This window comes from Neodothiora populina (assembly GCF_041146345.1).
Source record: "Neodothiora populina strain CPC 39397 chromosome Unknown canker_contig_13, whole genome shotgun sequence".
In the NCBI taxonomy this organism is placed as follows: domain Eukaryota; kingdom Fungi; phylum Ascomycota; class Dothideomycetes; order Dothideales; family Dothioraceae; genus Neodothiora; species Neodothiora populina.
In genome coordinates this window covers 16,853-33,749 of record NW_027191402.1, presented here as the reverse complement: position 1 = coordinate 33,749, position 16,897 = coordinate 16,853, and the positions used below count along the sequence as shown (strand labels likewise).

At 48.5% G+C, this 16,897-nt stretch overlaps 4 protein-coding genes across 4 annotated transcripts; all 4 read right to left on the bottom strand.

Annotated features, from left to right (window-relative positions):
• Positions 1-148: 148 nt before the first annotated feature.
• On the bottom strand, positions 149-1,510 carry AAFC00_001620 (uncharacterized protein; the record flags this gene model as incomplete). The annotated part of the gene is made up of 1 exon (XM_069340824.1): positions 149-1,510. The coding sequence occupies one exon, from the start codon at positions 1,508-1,510 to the stop codon at positions 149-151; it is 1,362 nt and encodes a 453-aa protein (XP_069204346.1).
• Positions 1,511-11,174: 9,664 nt separating this feature from the next.
• On the bottom strand, positions 11,175-12,727 carry AAFC00_001619 (uncharacterized protein; the record flags this gene model as incomplete). Its single annotated transcript, XM_069340823.1, has 2 exons — positions 11,175-12,008; positions 12,065-12,727. The coding sequence occupies 2 exons, from the start codon at positions 12,725-12,727 to the stop codon at positions 11,175-11,177; spliced, it is 1,497 nt and encodes a 498-aa protein (XP_069204345.1).
• Positions 12,728-14,693: 1,966 nt separating this feature from the next.
• On the bottom strand, positions 14,694-15,903 carry AAFC00_001618 (uncharacterized protein; the record flags this gene model as incomplete). The annotated part of the gene is made up of 5 exons (XM_069347943.1): positions 14,694-15,186; positions 15,236-15,339; positions 15,390-15,476; positions 15,530-15,694; positions 15,745-15,903. The coding sequence occupies 5 exons, from the start codon at positions 15,901-15,903 to the stop codon at positions 14,694-14,696; spliced, it is 1,008 nt and encodes a 335-aa protein (XP_069204344.1).
• A 58-nt stretch (positions 15,904-15,961) lies between these two features.
• Positions 15,962-16,463, bottom strand: AAFC00_001617 (uncharacterized protein; the record flags this gene model as incomplete). The annotated part of the gene is made up of 3 exons (XM_069347942.1): positions 15,962-16,015; positions 16,071-16,272; positions 16,330-16,463. 3 exons carry the CDS (start codon positions 16,461-16,463, stop codon positions 15,962-15,964), a joined length of 390 nt encoding a protein of 129 aa, XP_069204343.1.
• Between the last annotated feature and the right edge of the window lie 434 nt (positions 16,464-16,897).

The following is a 16,897-nucleotide window of genomic DNA, read 5'->3' as shown; positions in this document are numbered from 1 at the left end:
CGAACGGCGAGTCTGATTGCAATTGAACCAAGTCGGAACCCCACGAGCAAAACCAAGGGTTAGGAGGATCAACCCTCTCACAGACTTGGGGCACCAATTGCAATGTTATGATCTAATATCTATGTACATGTTCAATGGAACTCGCGCTCTATTTAATCCAGCCCTTCGGCCCGCCCCAGGTGCCCTTCACCATATAGTTATAGTAGACCCAGGGGAAGAAATCCTTCTTTAGGTAGTAGAATGGGCGACGAGGCGTGCCTTGGTCGATTCCGAACACTTTACCGAAGGTCTCTTTCGGTACTCCACCGTACTTGAACTCGGCAAGAAGAACTTTACCATACTCCGTTGTCAGCGGACATGAAGTGTAACCATCATATGTGGCGTCGACGTCCTTGCCGTCAATGGTCTGTAGCATGTTGCGAACCAAGATTGGAGCTTGCGATGTGATGGCTGCTGCCGTCTTAGATGTAGGTAGACTGGAAGCGTCACCAGCCGACCAGACATTCTTGTATTTCTTGTGCTGTGTAGTGCCGTCATCGACATCAACGAAACCAGCCTCGTTAGCAATAGGACTGTTCTGCACAAAAGCATGCGGTCCCATCTTTGGCACAACATGAAGAAGATCAAAGTGTCTCTTCACTTGTTCTTTGCCACCGGGTAGAGCGAAAGTTGCCGTGTTGCCATCGACAGCAACGAGATCGTGAGTGAACAAGCCTTCGACACCTCTCTCCTTCCGCAAGCCCTCGAGGACAGCATTGTACTTGGGGACACCGAACATGGTGGGAGTGCCAGTGGCAAAGCTGATCTTAATTGGTGACGCAGCAGCCTTGCTGGCGTCATATAGGCCAGCGCGCTTCCAGTGGTCCAGTGCGAGCCACATGGCTTTCTGAGGAGCTCCTGCGCATTTGATGGCACCAGCAGGCTGAGTAAAGATTGCTTCACCCTTCTGGAGCTTTTTTATCGTACGGAACACTTTGTCGCAGTAATCATAGCCATAAATTGATGACACAAGTGAGTCGGGATTAGCAAGAGCTTCGGGTAAGCCCTTGACGCTGCCAGGATTAATGCTGATGCCAGGCACGACAACCAATTGATCGTAGCTGACCCTGTCTCCATTACCAAGAGTGATGGAATTTTCCTCTGGGGAAAACGCGCGCACATCATTGTTGTAGAACTTCAGCTTGGGATCAATCAAGGTGTTCAGCGGCCTTCTGAGCTGATCTTTGTCCTTTAGTCCTCCACCAACAAGAGTCCATCCTGGTTGGTAGTGATGCCATGATGCCGGGTCGACGACAGCAATATCATCTTGAGAGAATCGGCCAGTTCGCAAAAGTTGATGGCTGATACTAAGACCGGCAGATCCAGCTCCGACTACTACCACCTTGTGGTTGTGGGCGGCGGAGCTTACTGGTGATACTGTAGCAAAGTTTCGGCATGTCGGGAGAATTTTCACAGCGACGCCGGAGCGACCACCGCTGCGAAGTGCAAGTGCTGCACGATTAAACAGCATCTTTGGTGGAATTGAGATGTTATAGATTACCTTCCACTGGCTCCGAGTGGGGTTCGGATGCAGGACTCGATCTCTTATATGGCTTCCTGAGATAGTGATACTGCTGCAAAAGCACGCAATGTTTGTGAACCTAGACTCCGGTCTGAACCGTATTCGCCTGGCATCACGGCCTTCCCAAAACAACGGGTGCCAAGCCCGGCTGATAAATTTTCGCAACATGCTACCCGAAAGTGCTTGGCAGGAGTGATAACATGTGATCTAAATTACAAGGATCTGAAAAAGTTGAGTTGTTTTGTAGAAGCAAATCTTGCGTCCGACGTGATACTGCTGTACCGCATGAATGGATTCGACCGGCTATACGTGGGAACAAGAAAATTTACTGGTATAGCCTTACCATATCTCTTTGAGTTGTACCAGAATGAACCTAGCAAGGCCAGATAAGCGGTAGAAGTGAATGACTGCAAAACGCATCACATCTTCTAACGATGTATCTGACACTTTCAACCTCCTGCAATTTTGCACGTCAGTAGACCTGACAGGGCTCGAGGCAAGCAGCCTCATAAGCAGTCTCGTGCCGGGCTACAATCCGCTGTTGTGACAATGCGATCCGCTTGCCTTCTGCATCATGTTCATGTTAATCATTCCATGACAACACTGCGCCGATGTAATCTTTCGCTATTGGCAATCGACCGTCAAATCTCAACCTTCGTCACACGATCTCTGAAATCCCGTAGCATGGGTGTATGCTTACGTTTTATGCTACCCACTTCATCGCTGCGTTGACTATGTGGCGGTTGCCATCAATACGAGTAGAGTGGTGCCGCTGTCAACGAACCATCGCGGTAGACAGTGGAAATTGATACATGCTACAAAGTCGCCCTCTTTCACCAATGGCCACAGAGTCCCTCTCTTGATCTGCCTAGAAATGGATTGCGATCTGGCATGGGGACGGACCAGACCTGCTCGAACGATCCAGTAAGTTCACCCCCCTTCATCGAATCCCAGGGATTGCCCTTCGTCGGATAAGCACCGATCATGGTGAAGCCAGAAAGATTCAGGTCCGCTAGAGCAGCTCGCACATCGCTCGAGGCGATACTATGTGCATCTCCAGGGGTAAGCAAAGCGAATTCAGCTTCGGGTTTTGCGTTGTAAGTTTTATGCGCCGTCCCGGCTGGTGGAACAGACACGTCTCCGGCGCGGGCTCTGATCTCGATACCTCCGTCTTCCTTTGCGAATCCGCCTGTATTGTCATCCATGTCGGTTGAAGTATCGGCTACACCAAATCGAATTGTTGCAGTACCAGACAGCACTGCCATGCATTCATGAACACCGGAGTAGTAATGCGATCTCTGCGTAGAGCCGTATCTATATATCCATTGCACTGTCCAACCATTTCCCCTGAAAATATCATAAAGCTCAGCGGCGTTTCTATTATCGAGGTCTGTGTAACGTAGGAGCGGGTATGGGGAGTTTGGCATTAGAGCCGTAGGCGGTAGGTAGTATCTATTGACTTGTACCATTATGCTGGTTATGTTGGCGAAGCTTGGTAATAGATGACTTTGCGACAAGTACAATTAATTCGTGTAGGTGGCCTTCGCTACTCTGACAGGCAGTCTTTACACGCGAGTCGCCTCCGGCCTTTTGCATACGTAATCTCAAGATCGTATCGTAGAACAAACATGACAAGATGGCACCGCTTCATTACCAACTCGTTTATCTGGAGATCGTCCCCGCACACTTTCTCCACACACGGGCATGCAGATCTCGGCGCTTGCCAAAGCCACATTCAGGGCAGCCCGAACCTTCCATCGAAAAAGTTGAAACAGGGGTAACCCTGTCTGTTAGATGCATCCTCTGCACTTCCACGAACTTGTCAATAAAAGTACATGACTGGATGCGAAGTGCTGGCAATATATATAGATGGGTAGATTATGTATGGCAACAGACAGATTGTGAGGTCTGGAGCTGGATCACCTCGGATCAGTGTTGTTGAACACTGTAGCCTTCGACCTAAGGTCACCGAGATGACTGACTCATAAGACGATCTCCAAAAGTGATCGTTCGGTCACACGGTGTCAACGAAATGATACTCCAATCCTGGCGATGAGGAGGCTCGTTGGAAGACGGGTTCCTCGTTGCATGAAAAGGTGACCTACACCCCCACACCCAGCCTGCCTAATAGATATGACCGCGAACTCAGGCACTACAACGCGAAGACTAGCCTCAGGTCTACAGACATTCATAAGAGTCCCGTATGTAAACTTGATTGAACGAAGAGGGCCTTACGCAAGGGTATACGCGCACCAGAGAAGTGTGTATAAGACCGAATCACTGGATGATACATTACATGAGCTACCTCTCATAATTTGCGGCTCGAATAGACATGAACTACGAATTGTTGTGACTTCTAATCATGAACGCCAGTTATCTATCGCTTACACTGTCGTCTTGAGCTTGATTCCCTTATCATATCGAATACCTTGCTTGTACGCCAGATCAGCTTCTCCGATACCCTCGTGCGTTGCCGTCATGTACGACTTGAACGCAGTCGACATAGTAACTACTTGCTTGATATGTCTCTCCTCTATCTTTGAGATAAGCTTCTGTCCACCACCAGAGCCCCTTTTCTGAGCCGTCTTGGTCTCATAGGTCGCAAGTGCAACGGCAATTTGGAAAGCTATCATGTTAAGATTAGTCTTGCAAAGTTAAGGCATCTGGAGAGAAACACACCATTTCGAATTTCGCGGCCATTCCATTGCAACTTCTTGAGCTCTTCATTCATCATGACGTAGTCTTTAGCATGATATTTGTACCGAATTTCTGGCCCATTATTCTTTTGATGATCTTCCTCGAGTTTGCTGAAGAAGGCTTCCGATATTTGCTCGCGTGCTTTGTCGTCAAGGTGCTCGTAGCCAACCGAAAGATGTATGCGGGACATAAAAGCTTCATCGAAGTGGCCAACGCGGTTCGAGGTCAAAAACAGAATGCCTTGATAATAGTCCAACGCGCGTAGGAAGACTGTATATAGGTTAGCCAATTAGCGGCTCGAGCACTGAGGCTGGAGGATAAAGCTTACTTGATACTATACTATTCCGCTTGAGATCATTAGTAGATCGCCGCTCAAGATATACGTCGGCCTCGTCAAGTAAGACGATAGCATCCCATATCGTGGCATTTCTGAAGAATTGGAGGAGCTTTCTTTCGAGTTCCCCGGGGTCATCACCCAGATCTGCGGCGTTGATACTGAGTAGTGGTCTTCTAGTGTATTCGGCGACAGACTCTGAAATGTTATCAGTGCTGAATCTCTACCGCTAGCTGACTGAAAACGCACCTGCTGTGAGCGTCTTTCCAGTTCCTGGAGGACCATGCAAGAGAAAGATTTGTCCTTCACCCTTGCCGTGGATGAAGTCCGCGCTGAAAAGCTCAGATTGCTTGCTATCTGTGTAGGTCTGCACGATGGCCTTAATAGCTTATTTATTTTCCTCAGGTCGCATGACAAGTCTATCAATAGCGTCTTCTAACATATTAGGCTCAGCGAGGTTGCTAACGTCGAGAAGGTCTAGCGGGATAGTCAGAACGCTGTACAAAACATAGATGTAGTGGTGGGAAGGCTTACTGTTATTACGATCTTTCAAGATGAACCCGTAGACATGAGACAAGCACAACAAGTATTGATGGTCCGAGAGCTCATCTATCACGTCTGGATCAATGTCATCATAGTCGCTAAACTTGGATGATGTATGCATGTCATTAGCATTCGCATGATCGGTGCACCGGACGCATTCACAGCGAGGGGCCCTGGCTCTTCCACCAATATATTCGTCCCTGCTCAGATTCTACGTCGGCATGTCCTGGAATTCATTTCACAGCCACGGTCGAGACTCATGCTCAACGACTACTCGTGCTCGGTTGTACTGTAGAAGTCCTTGGGTCAGCAAATGTCCTGGATGACCCATGATGAGATAATAACCACCTCTTTCCAGCCTGGCTTTAGACCTGTGCCGTTGTACTCCAAGAAATTGGGCCCCTTAAAAGAAAGAAACGTCCTTTTGTCGCGTTCAATGAGCTGCCTCCGTCGTGCGCCACTGTCGTTCTTGTCTTGAAAGCTGATGGGGAATACTGGTAAGGAGGTCATATCTCATTCACCATCAAATACCGGTACAGACACTATTTGACTGATACGTTTGATCCACTGGCCATCAAATGCTAGATACCACGTGCGAACCTTGTAGGGGGTGGCATTGACAGATGACTGCGTCGGCGTTGGATACTCGATGCCGCCAGACACCGAGTCGACGACATACGCGTTCATATGTTCGTCCTTCTCCACCAAGACATCAGATCCAGGCTTCATTAGCAACCAAAATCCCGCGAATGTCGTGGAAGGTACTTTCTTGTTCCAGCCAGAGTCCACCGATTTCAGCTGGACGTTTGGTTCCTGGTCGAGGTACTGAAGGAGAAAGTCGATGTGGCGGTCACACTCGGCATTGTATTCTGGTGTGTGGATCGCTCGCAGTCCATCAATTTGCATCCGATAATCAAATAATTCCTGTTTGTGGTAGAATAAATCCGTATAGGGATGTTGAAACTCTCCGCTCTTGAGTTCGTCCATAACCTCGCCTGACGGCTCTTTGGATGAATAATTGATGATCGAACGAAGAACGTTGAGCAGGTACGGAGGGTGAATGTGGAGAGTGGTCTTGCCGATTATGCCACCGCGATATATAATCTAGGTCTACCCTCGGAGTTCACTGCCCTAACACGGCCCCTGTGAGCTTCGGAGATTTTCCCTGTAAGTCTAGCTCTTCTATCTTCGGGAAAAGTAACGGATCTCTTCTCATCAAGTATCGGAAGTGTCTTGGCAGTACTGTCAAATGCTTCGAGGGCTACAGGCGTGCTACAGGTCTTGCTGAACAGATAATCGGGGCTCACGCTTCGGTAAGGCCTCGTATAAAAACCCACCGTATAATCGACCTTTGTTTCATAGGTAGTCTCACCTTTCGAGCTCTTCTTACCAACTCCATCTTCGTCTGGGTCGGAATCATCGTCGGAAGAAGTGAAATATTCATCAGCATAGCCTCCCCAAGGATCAATAGTCGTTTCTGTGATTTGAGTCTCAATATAATTTCCCATCCTGGCTTGACTACCATACTCCAATGCTGTCGGGATGTCTTTTCTCCTCCACGCAAAGTAATGCGAAACTTGCCCTCGTCAATATCTCTTTTCTTGTTCTCCTCATTTTCGAAACATGACTTTACAGATTCTATCATGTTCTGTCTGATATCAGCATTTAGGCTCACCATCGGCAGTATCTTACTTACTTCCCAAGTCATACAAAGAGCCCAAGGAAGCGCAAAAGTCTGTCGGTTATAGTAAAGAGCAAGAGTTCTTGACTCCATTGGTAGAACTGGTTCGACAAGGCATTCTTCCTTTTGTGAAGGTTTGGTATCCTCTGTTACCGTATTTCTTCTCGCCTTAAACGTAGCATTAGACCCAGTGTCGGCGGGTATGGTTTCGCTTGGAACAGATGGTCGCTTATGGTGCATCTCAAAATGTACAGGAGAGTATACACGTGCCAATCCTGGTTGCTCTTGTGTTGTCCGAGCGTTCTCACTGGAGTGCTTCAGAAATCTGTCTTAAATGGTTTCGGTGAACTAAGAGCATCAATTGACAACATGGAGGAAAAGTGGAAGCAAAACCATGGGTCAGTAAGGTTCTTACATCTGATACTTGTCAATTGCTGGATGGTATTCGCTAGGTACATGATGCTTTAATGAGGCTATGCAGCACGCTCGACGATCATAGAGGCATGTTTGCTCTGTTCCCTTTGCAGAACAATTATGCTTCGGTACTATGTGAAAGCCTCTCTTGCCTCGTAAAGGTGAGCCAATAGGCTGGCTTTTCCAGAGTGGCTTCCTGATTTTATAAACCCGGGCAGCTAAGAATCACAACGATATCGCCGAAACTCTTTCCCAAAGCTATTGCGGGCATCTCGCGAAAGGTTGTTTACATGTACTCCCTCAGGTCCAACTCTACAAGAACGTGATAGAATGGTACCTGCAATCGAAAGCGAGCCGAGCATCCCGAAGCTTCAACGAGAACTTAAAGAAAGGATTCGATGACGCGATGAATGATATCGAAGAATCCGTGAACGAGTGCTACCGCGAGAGCTCGGTGAGTAATACCGCAATGATCGCTACAATGCTCCGTCGTCAGAGGCAAACCTACAGAGCGCTGGACACTCAGGCCGGTCATCGTATGTTGGCACAACTTGAGGCAATCTGGACGGAGAGAGTATTTCCTACACAGACTGTCGGTCCACCAAACCATATCGACTCGAGATTACATCCTTCAATTCGCATACAGAATGTTGAGGCTCCCAGTACAAGACGTAGCCGCGCACGCAGCTACCACCTCAACATTAAATCTTCATTGTCGGGGATGAAGGCCCAGCTCGGTTCGGCGCATGTCACTACTGGCTTGCCGAAGACGACGTAGTGGCAAAATTTCGCCCATGGATGACCGAAGATCATGTCCCACGAACTTTATGGATATCTAGTCCTTACAGCGTAGAGGGGAAGACCAGCACGCAAGCGGCAGCATTAGCAACGGTGGCAGCGGCGTGGTAGGCGCAGACACCGCTGATCTCGCATTTTTGTCAGCGACCAGAATCCGACGAAATGCGAGCGGAAATGAGCATTGCACAGACTGGGCTCATGGGATTGGTGTATAGCTTGATCAACCAGTTGTTACAATTCGGCGATGATGCGGATGAGCTGTGCATTAGTGAGGAGGACCTTGCCGCACTGAAAGGAGAGATCGAATCGTGGAAGGGAAGCCTGGTAATTCTGCGAAAATTGCTGGATCTTACGCCAGCATTGATGTTCTGTGTGATCGATGGGCTGAACGATCTTGATTGGGGAGATGACGAAGACTGGTGTCGTCAGTTCTGGGAGGTCCTGATAGAACAGCAGCACCGGGCCGGGATGATCTTCAATATCGTGGTAACCACAACAGGCCAGTCATACCTGCTGCCATCTTGTGTGAGGCTCAACGACAGGCATATTGCAACGAAGACGCCGAAACAAGTAGCGCTATACCGGAGGAGGACTGACTTGGAGCCTCTACGCGAAGAAACGTAATCCCACCAAGAAGTGGACGCGCGTACGTGGAACTTGTATTTCGTACTTGGTGACCACAATTTCAATTTGGCTCGATTGACGTTCCAGAAATCGCACAAAAGTTCTGTTGCCAAGACAGATCTGGGTTGAGTAGAGTCCATGATCCACGCTCCACGAATTCTCTGGCTCGCTATGTTACATGGTATCAAGCTCAAGGATTGAGGAGATGTTAGAGTTGGATGATCTGCAGCTCCGCTCAGCTAGCCCAGGGTTCCAAGTTGACAAATTCTGTCTCAGCACGAAAAGAACGAGAAGAATGATCACTGTCAACAGAAAGACAGTGAAAAGTCTTGCGATACGGAGTCTTTGCTTTCTCTGTTCTTCGGCAACTCTTGTGTGACTATACACTTGGACCAGTCGAGTCGAACAGCTGTGCGGAGCAGTAGGCGATCTATTCATTGTAAAAGTGTCATACTGCCCGAACCTAGGGATGGATAAGTCCTCAATGTCATAAGTCGTTGCAGTAGATGCTCGAGACAATGACCCCGCTTGCAACGATGTAGGAGATGCATTTGTCGGGATCGGCAGATCGATGTACTGTCGAAGCAGCCCGAAGGAACGTTTCTCAATTTGAGTCCCGTTGTTGGTCCATAGGGACAGAATACCTGGATTGACCTTATAGCTTTCTCCTGTTTTGACATAACTTTTCTTGTGCTTGACAGCACCACCATCGAGATACAATATCAAATTGTTGTCAGGATGCTAATGACCAGGATGTATCGGAAGATGTTCGAGTCGCCGAGCCAAGTTTTGGGGATGTCTTACCAACAAGTCCCGGCCACCAAAGGAGGTGATCTCAAAAGTCATTAGCCTGGAACAATTGCAAATCATCGGGGTACCGCTGAATCGAACGACTGTCACACTGACCGACTTACAAGTAGTATCGCAACCTGGTTTGTCGCGTTGCTAACTCTAAAAATGACGACCGGATGGTTGAACCAGGTATCCTTCATATCGGCAACCTGGGCCTGATACACCAACGGTATGTTCTCTCTCTTAGGTAGTGATAGTATCAATCCTTCATAACATTGTACAATCCTCATAATGATATTGTGTAAGATGTTGAATGGTTCTGAGGTCAGAGATCACGCTGAATATGATCCCAAGCCAGAGGTGTTCCCTTACGATGTATCGAAGAAAACTGATAAAACAGGGATTGACGCAGCAGAGATCTCAGGACGACATCAAAGTTCTCTCTCGCGCTTGCTACATATGCACATTCGCACGAGCATGGTAATGTTCCCCGCTTTTTGTGACCCACGAAGGTATCTCAGGCTTCAACGTAGAGTAGTCAGCAATATGTCTGCATATAAGTGAGTGCCACGGTACAAGTGACGAGTGCCTCGTCTCGCGCGCTTCAGGCTTGTCAGCTTGACACGTGTACTGCATGTACGGCAAAGGTGGCATCCGTACGCATCCGCAGGCAATAACTGAATCGTGACTCTCGGGGTGTTGCGATTGTTGGTGATTCTGTCTACCAGATGATCTTCTTGTGAAGCCGGCGACGGTCTACGGCGTCAGTATTCTTAAGGAAGATGAGGTGAACAAGACAAGCCTTTGCCTGAAACCACCGTAGGTCAAGCTTTGCGGAAGTACAAGCGAGGTTCACCAGCGCTGCTATGGCTTTGCACTGATCGCCCGTTATGCCTTGCATTTTTACCTTATCGCAGTTCGTGAAGTGTGGTAAGATACTGTGATACGTCAATTTGTTTACGAGAGCACAGTTCATGCAGCAAGTGTTGACAGTAATCAATCTTTGCCGCCAATATCACAGTCCCACCAGAGCTGAGTCGGTGAAACTGTATATTGGATGCGGACGACGTCAGGGTGAAGTTACCCCCGGGTTGAACTCTTAGTATCGATTAGTGACTTACGCCACTAGTCGTGCTGCACAGTCTATCTTGTATATATGGAAGCTCGTTGCATATCCTGCCGCGATTTATATGACGGAACTCCCTAACTCGGACCCCGCTTGATCCGCACAAATTACCTATACAAATTAATTGCGAAGAAATTTTAGGCGTCTGATCTACGCATGGACCCTACCAAACATACTCCCAGCATGAATTAGTAGCAATTTCACAAACGGAGAGGCTACGACTGTTCAGACCGCGTAATCTGGGAGGTTCGAATTTGTAGGCCCCCAGAATGGCGACGTGTCATGAGGGTATGGCTACAAGTATTGACAGCAGTCGTATGAAGTCTATAGGGTCACAAATGCTGGATAAGAGCAATCCAGAAAAGTGGGCGAAATCGAATCAATAAATTGTTTTGACGGACTGCAAATTCAAGAGAAAGCTAGATAGCCTATGAAGGCTATAATGAAGTTTGTAATGAAGTATATAAAATCCTATCTTGGTCGAGCTTGACTATTTCTCTACAATGACCAGACAGTTATGCACAAGGACCAGACTTGTGGTCTTTTAGAGCGATAAGACCCTGACACTCTCACGTGGGGTCCACACCCTCAAGCAACGCGGCAACTAAGCAAAGCTGTCGCCGATGACGAAGCTCACATCGTCGTTAAAGCTACCAGTGGCATCAAAGTCGTGCACGCCACCATTGCTTGCAATGTAACCGACGTTAGTATAATGGCGAAAGAAGCGGGTAGGGTAGCTCCAAGATCGAATAGTGTTTCCCTGGCCATTGAGGCCGGTCTGTGAGCAGAAGGTGGCATCCTCTTTGAATGCTTTGGTATTGTCGTTGGCGTTAAGCTGAAGCTGGAAGTTGTAATGTCGGATGTAGCTGCCGGGAGTGTCAACAGACTCGAAGGAGTAGCAACCGCTGTTGCCAAGGCCGGTGCGGACCGTCCAGCTAGCCTGTTGTCTCAAAGAAGTGGCGCTGGACGACGAAACGACCTGTGTGTTGACTGTAGCCCCGGTGTGAGCGATATAGCGGGTTGTGTAACCGGAAGTGGTCGCTCGTAGCGAGATCTTGGAGTTGACCGAGAGTGCCGCGGTGTTTAGAGACGTGGTAGCATACTTGGCAGCCACAATGTCCGCCTGGACCGAACTCTCAGTGGAGTCGGATGGGTAGCCGGTGGTCATCACGCCCTCGTAGAACGTGCCTTGGGCACCGTTGCTGTTGTCGCCGCCGATGCCGAGGATGATAGCACCTTCTTTCTTCATGGGGCTGTAACCTCCATCTGGACGTACGCCGCTGTAGTAAGTCGACAGCGAGCCTGACGCCGCATTTGCGCCGCGGAGCGCCCACTGGTTAGCCTTGCCCTTCAGGGCCGTAGTGACAAATCTGTAGGAAATCGATGGGTCGCCATTATTCAAAGAAGGACTTTGGCCGGAGAAAAGACCATTTTCAAGCTGTTTCCACTGTGTTAGCCGAAAGACTGTGTTACAAGGAGAAAGATAGTACGAACGTCAGCCATGAACCATGGCCCATTACCCGCGCCCTTGCCCCAGATAGTGTTGTTGCCGTAGTAGATGGCCTCCATGTGGCCATTGCCAGTGTCCGTGTTGTCAGTTTCAGCATTGCCATAGTCGAAGCAGCAGGCATCGTTGTAGTGCGTTCCGTCTAGAACGGCATACATGCCCTCTGCCGCATCACCGATGGCTGTGCCGCTGACGGCGTCGTTGCGGTAGCCAGTGCCAGGCGAGACGAATACACCGTAAGCTTTCTTGCCGTTCAATGATATTGGGGCACCGATTGCGCTGGCCAGATCGTCGTTACCATTCGCTTCCGGACCCTTGAAAGCACCGCCCGGAGCTTGGGTGAGGTGGTTTCCGCGGCCGGATTGATCATAGATGACGGTGATGAGGCAGGTGGTGCTCGCGCAGAATGAGTCTTGGGCAGCAGCATTGGCGACACCGCCAGCGGATACTGGGGATATATCCGTTGTGCTGCCATCAGACCCACGCTTCACCTGATACAGCGGACCATTGTAGGCACTGTATAAAGCACGAGTGGTACCGTGCGCTGCTACGCAAGGTGTACCTCCCGAAGAGTATATGTCGCAAGGTCCAGCGATGACAAGGGAGCCTGAAGCGACGAGGCCCAAAGCGAGGCTTGATTTGGAGAGCATGGTTTATCGATGATGGTCTGGACGGCGACGAGACTTATGCAGCCTGAAGTGCAATCTGCTATTTGCTGATATCAAAGAGGATACTTGTGGTCTGGAATACGTCCCCTTTGCCCATCTTTATATTCCATCTTCTTTGATATCTGCCGAAACACAGCCCAGGCAAGAGGATGAATATCAATGTCCAACCAACTGTCCCGGCGAAAAGCTTTCAGCTTAATCGCACAATCAGACGAAGATGAACCTCACGTGGTCTCTGTTCAGCCGGCGCCATTGCCCTCTGATATTAGCTCAAATCACCTGCCGAATTCCACTGTTGACCTCCCGCCCCCACGTTGCATATACAACCCTTCCAAGGGTGGAGAAAGTGGAGTTTACTGAGAGGTTTATCGAAGTCTACTCGGGACCATCTTCCAAAGTAGGCAGAGCGTGACATTGTTGTCGCTTACAATCACATCAGTAATGTCATTCTATGTCAGAGCATTCGATCAGGTCAAGCTTTCTCCCCTATGTCAAGCAAGTCCTTAGGCAACCTTCTTTCTCCGCAACGTGCCGCCCTAGTAGTGTATATTCCGTTAATGTGGAGTACTCTAGAATTGTTTTATTATACTTCTGCCCCTCGACTGCAAGATGGATTTAGACAAATTCCAGACCTCTATTGTGCGCATGTGATGCTTTTTCCCCGCTTCCGACCCCACAAACGCATATCAGGGTCAATTTAATCTTGCCTCGAGCTTGCTTACCTTCTTTATCCGTCGGATGAAGAGATCTGAGAGCCAGTGGCGATCATACGGCTAAATTGATCTCTTCTGTACATCAGTTTATCTCACGTGTAGACTTTCCAACAGTAGGGTCTCTAATCAACTAGTAATCTATTGGCCGCATTGATTCAACACATGAAACCCAAGGAGATCGTGCATTATCACCAATATCAATTCATGCTTAATAGCATGCTTGAGCAGCTGGCCAACATCGGCTTTAGTGCACATTAGTACCAAGGTAGGTATGTACTGTACGTCATTTTCACAGAGCCAACGTTCTCTGCTCTCTAGCAAACCGAAAAATGAAGCCCTTGTCATACCAATGTATCTAATCACTAGAACGCGATGCTGCCCTCTGTTTGAACGAAGATGCTCATATAGACTTAGAGACAATGTTTTTCCGGGCTCGGACTCCAGAGACTTGTAGCTTCAACGGATACTACTACGCGGCCGGACTAAGCTTGTACTACTACCTATGATGAAACGGGTAGCGCACTGGACCAGCAACGTGATGACCTACAGTAGTCGAATGAATAATGCAAAGTCTAATTAGTACATCACACATGTACCGGCTGAATAAGATATTATTTTACCTTGATCGACAAAGGTACGCTGCTCGCTTTGCATAGACATTGATTTGTTGTGACCGATGTTTGCCCTACCTTACCTTACCGAGGTATATTACCTCACCTACATAAGGTGCCTTACTGTGCATGAGGTAGGCACCTTATGTGGGAAAGTCAACTGACTAAGTGTCGGAACAATTGTGGAAGCGGACCGTGCCGGTTCTCGGAAGCCGATCTTTCAAGGTTCAAGTCCCGACAACCCATAAACCCATGGATTACAGAAGATTGATACCTCAGCGTGTCTACACACCTGAACCTCGAGGAGTCTGCCACATCTATCAGGCAGCGTTCCGTAGTTCATGTTTACTTCTGATGTAATGAAAAGGACAGATTCACTTGATTCAACCTATACATAGCACATACGCAGAATAAATGCCTACTGGTCTTGCCATGTAACGCAGCTTTATTTCACATTTGACATGAAATGTTCATGATGGATCCAAAAACACGTGCATACAGATGTTCTTCCTGCTGAATTATATGCCGGCCACAGGAATACATGGTGACTTTCTGAAATTTTTGGACAGGCTAGCTCAAGTTCCTTTTCTGTATTTGAGTTCGATCGAAGCTGACCGGGGTCTTTCAATATACGTACACAAAGTTCTTGTTCTCCTTATCTGTTAGGTCGAAAAGGCCATCATCGAGGACTCCAGTATCGGGCTGCACGTCGGTCGCTATCCTAGAGTGGTTGCGTCGCCACAGTGTCAGCCAGATACCGAGGATACAACATACTTGTACCGCCACGCAAAAAAGCATCATGCCCACACCCAGAGGATAATCTGGTGCTTGAGAATTGACAAAGAAGAAGGGTCCTGCGAAATTCCCGAGACAGTACCCAGTGATGAGTGTTGCGTTCGTCACGGTCCGCTTTGTGCGGCCTGCAGTGTTGGCTACACTGACTGACATGCTCAGTGTCCATGTAGCAGTATACGCGAAACTGATCCAAAGGCAGGCCAGGCGCGCATACGGGTGTTCTTTATCGATCAGCCAAAGCCCAAGTACACCAGCCAGGAAAGGGACGAGGCACCCAAGCATGATAGCCAGGCGACTGTTGGCATAACGTGAGGCCAAGAACCTGCGTGGATGTGAGCTGATATACTGTCAATTTCATACCATGGACATACGTCGCTGCCACGCAAATAATAGCTTGGACACCTCCAGATGGCATTTGAATAAGCACTGTTTTGAGCGTTGAAAATCCCATTCCTTTGATGATCAAGCCTTGGAACTATATTACTGATGAGTATCTCTCGACGGTCCAATATAGGAGAGCCTTACTGTGGTGAGTCCACCATTTGGACAATTAGAGGTGAGAGCAAATACAAAAAGTAGCCACGTCTTTATATCGAAAACAGCTTCCCAGACCTTATGAGTTTTGAGCCAAAAGATAGGAAGCCTGAATGAGTGAAGGAACGAACCTGGTGCCAATCCCAGACTCTCGATTCGAGACCGGTCCCATTGCTTTTGGTCCGGGCCACCGCCGAACGCCTCTCCTCCTCGGTCAAAAAGGTTGCTATGGCTGGTGATCCAGGAAGAAGGTACCATAGTACAACTCCCCACACCAAGGTGATTGCTCCCCATACCTAGTCTTCTACGTTAGCTCTGATTACTAGGCGGCGTCGTTGTGGTGTACCAAGAAATTGTACTGCCATGCATCCAAGAAACCTTGGATATGGCCAAGTCCGAAGGATGTAATCCCAGCCAGTATGTATGCAGTTCCAGCGGATCCGATCCATAGGCCCATACGGAATGGCTGCTCTTTTCTCGTGTACCACATGCCAAATATTGCCATTGTGCCTGGATTTATGGCGCACTCGAAGACACCTAGGAAGAACCTGACAGTCGCCAGGCTAGCGAAGTTCTTCGCAGCTGCATGGCACATGAGAATGGTACCCCAGGCACACCTGCCAAGGAGTCAGTTCTATTATCTTCGGTTCATGGCTCATTAGACATACTCACAGTTCCAGCCATAACCTTGTTCACAGGAAGCTTTTGTAGCAACACCGAAAAAGGATATTCGAAAGCAAGGTAACCAAGATAGAATATTGATCCCAGCCATGAGTACTCCATGCCTCTGAGATGAGTGTCCTCGCGAATGTCGAAAACAGCTGCGTAGCCAAGCGTAGTTTTATCGATTGACTGTAGCATGTATGTGATGCAGCTTCAACAGTTACAACAGTTAGTATGATCTGTTAGATTTTCAGACCCATGTACTCACAGTAAAGGCAGCAAGCGGCGATCAAGCTTCCATACTAGCGCTTGATCATGAGTGTATTCCGAGATCTGACCTTCGGAAACGTCTGTGTCTGCCTTCATATCTGGTGTGAGTATTGATTTCCCTGTAGAATCCATACCGGCATGTCACAACTTTGTTCGAAGCTCCAAGTCCCACGTGTTACAGGCAAATGTATGCTGCGAATATGTAGGAAAAGCGAGGTCCCCGGGATATCTAACAACACTACAGCGCAGCCAGCCTTATCGGTGGCAGCATCTGCGCTAGGTAACAAACCACACTTATCAACCTCAGCTGTGTGGTATCCAGTAAGGTTATCTCCTCCCTTGAGTGAGTGTAGTGAGAGTGCCAAAACAGGTGGGCATGAGCGGCAAACTCGACATATACTTTCCCGCGCGGGGAACATTTTCCGCAATGCGGAGAGGCCTATCGCTTATCTAGTCGTGTAGACTCAAGCCGAGCTACCATGATAGATAAGGCATGGGCTCATATGAAAAGTCTCAAGCAATAAAGCATTTCTGATGGTCTCAACTTCTACACCACCGGACTGATT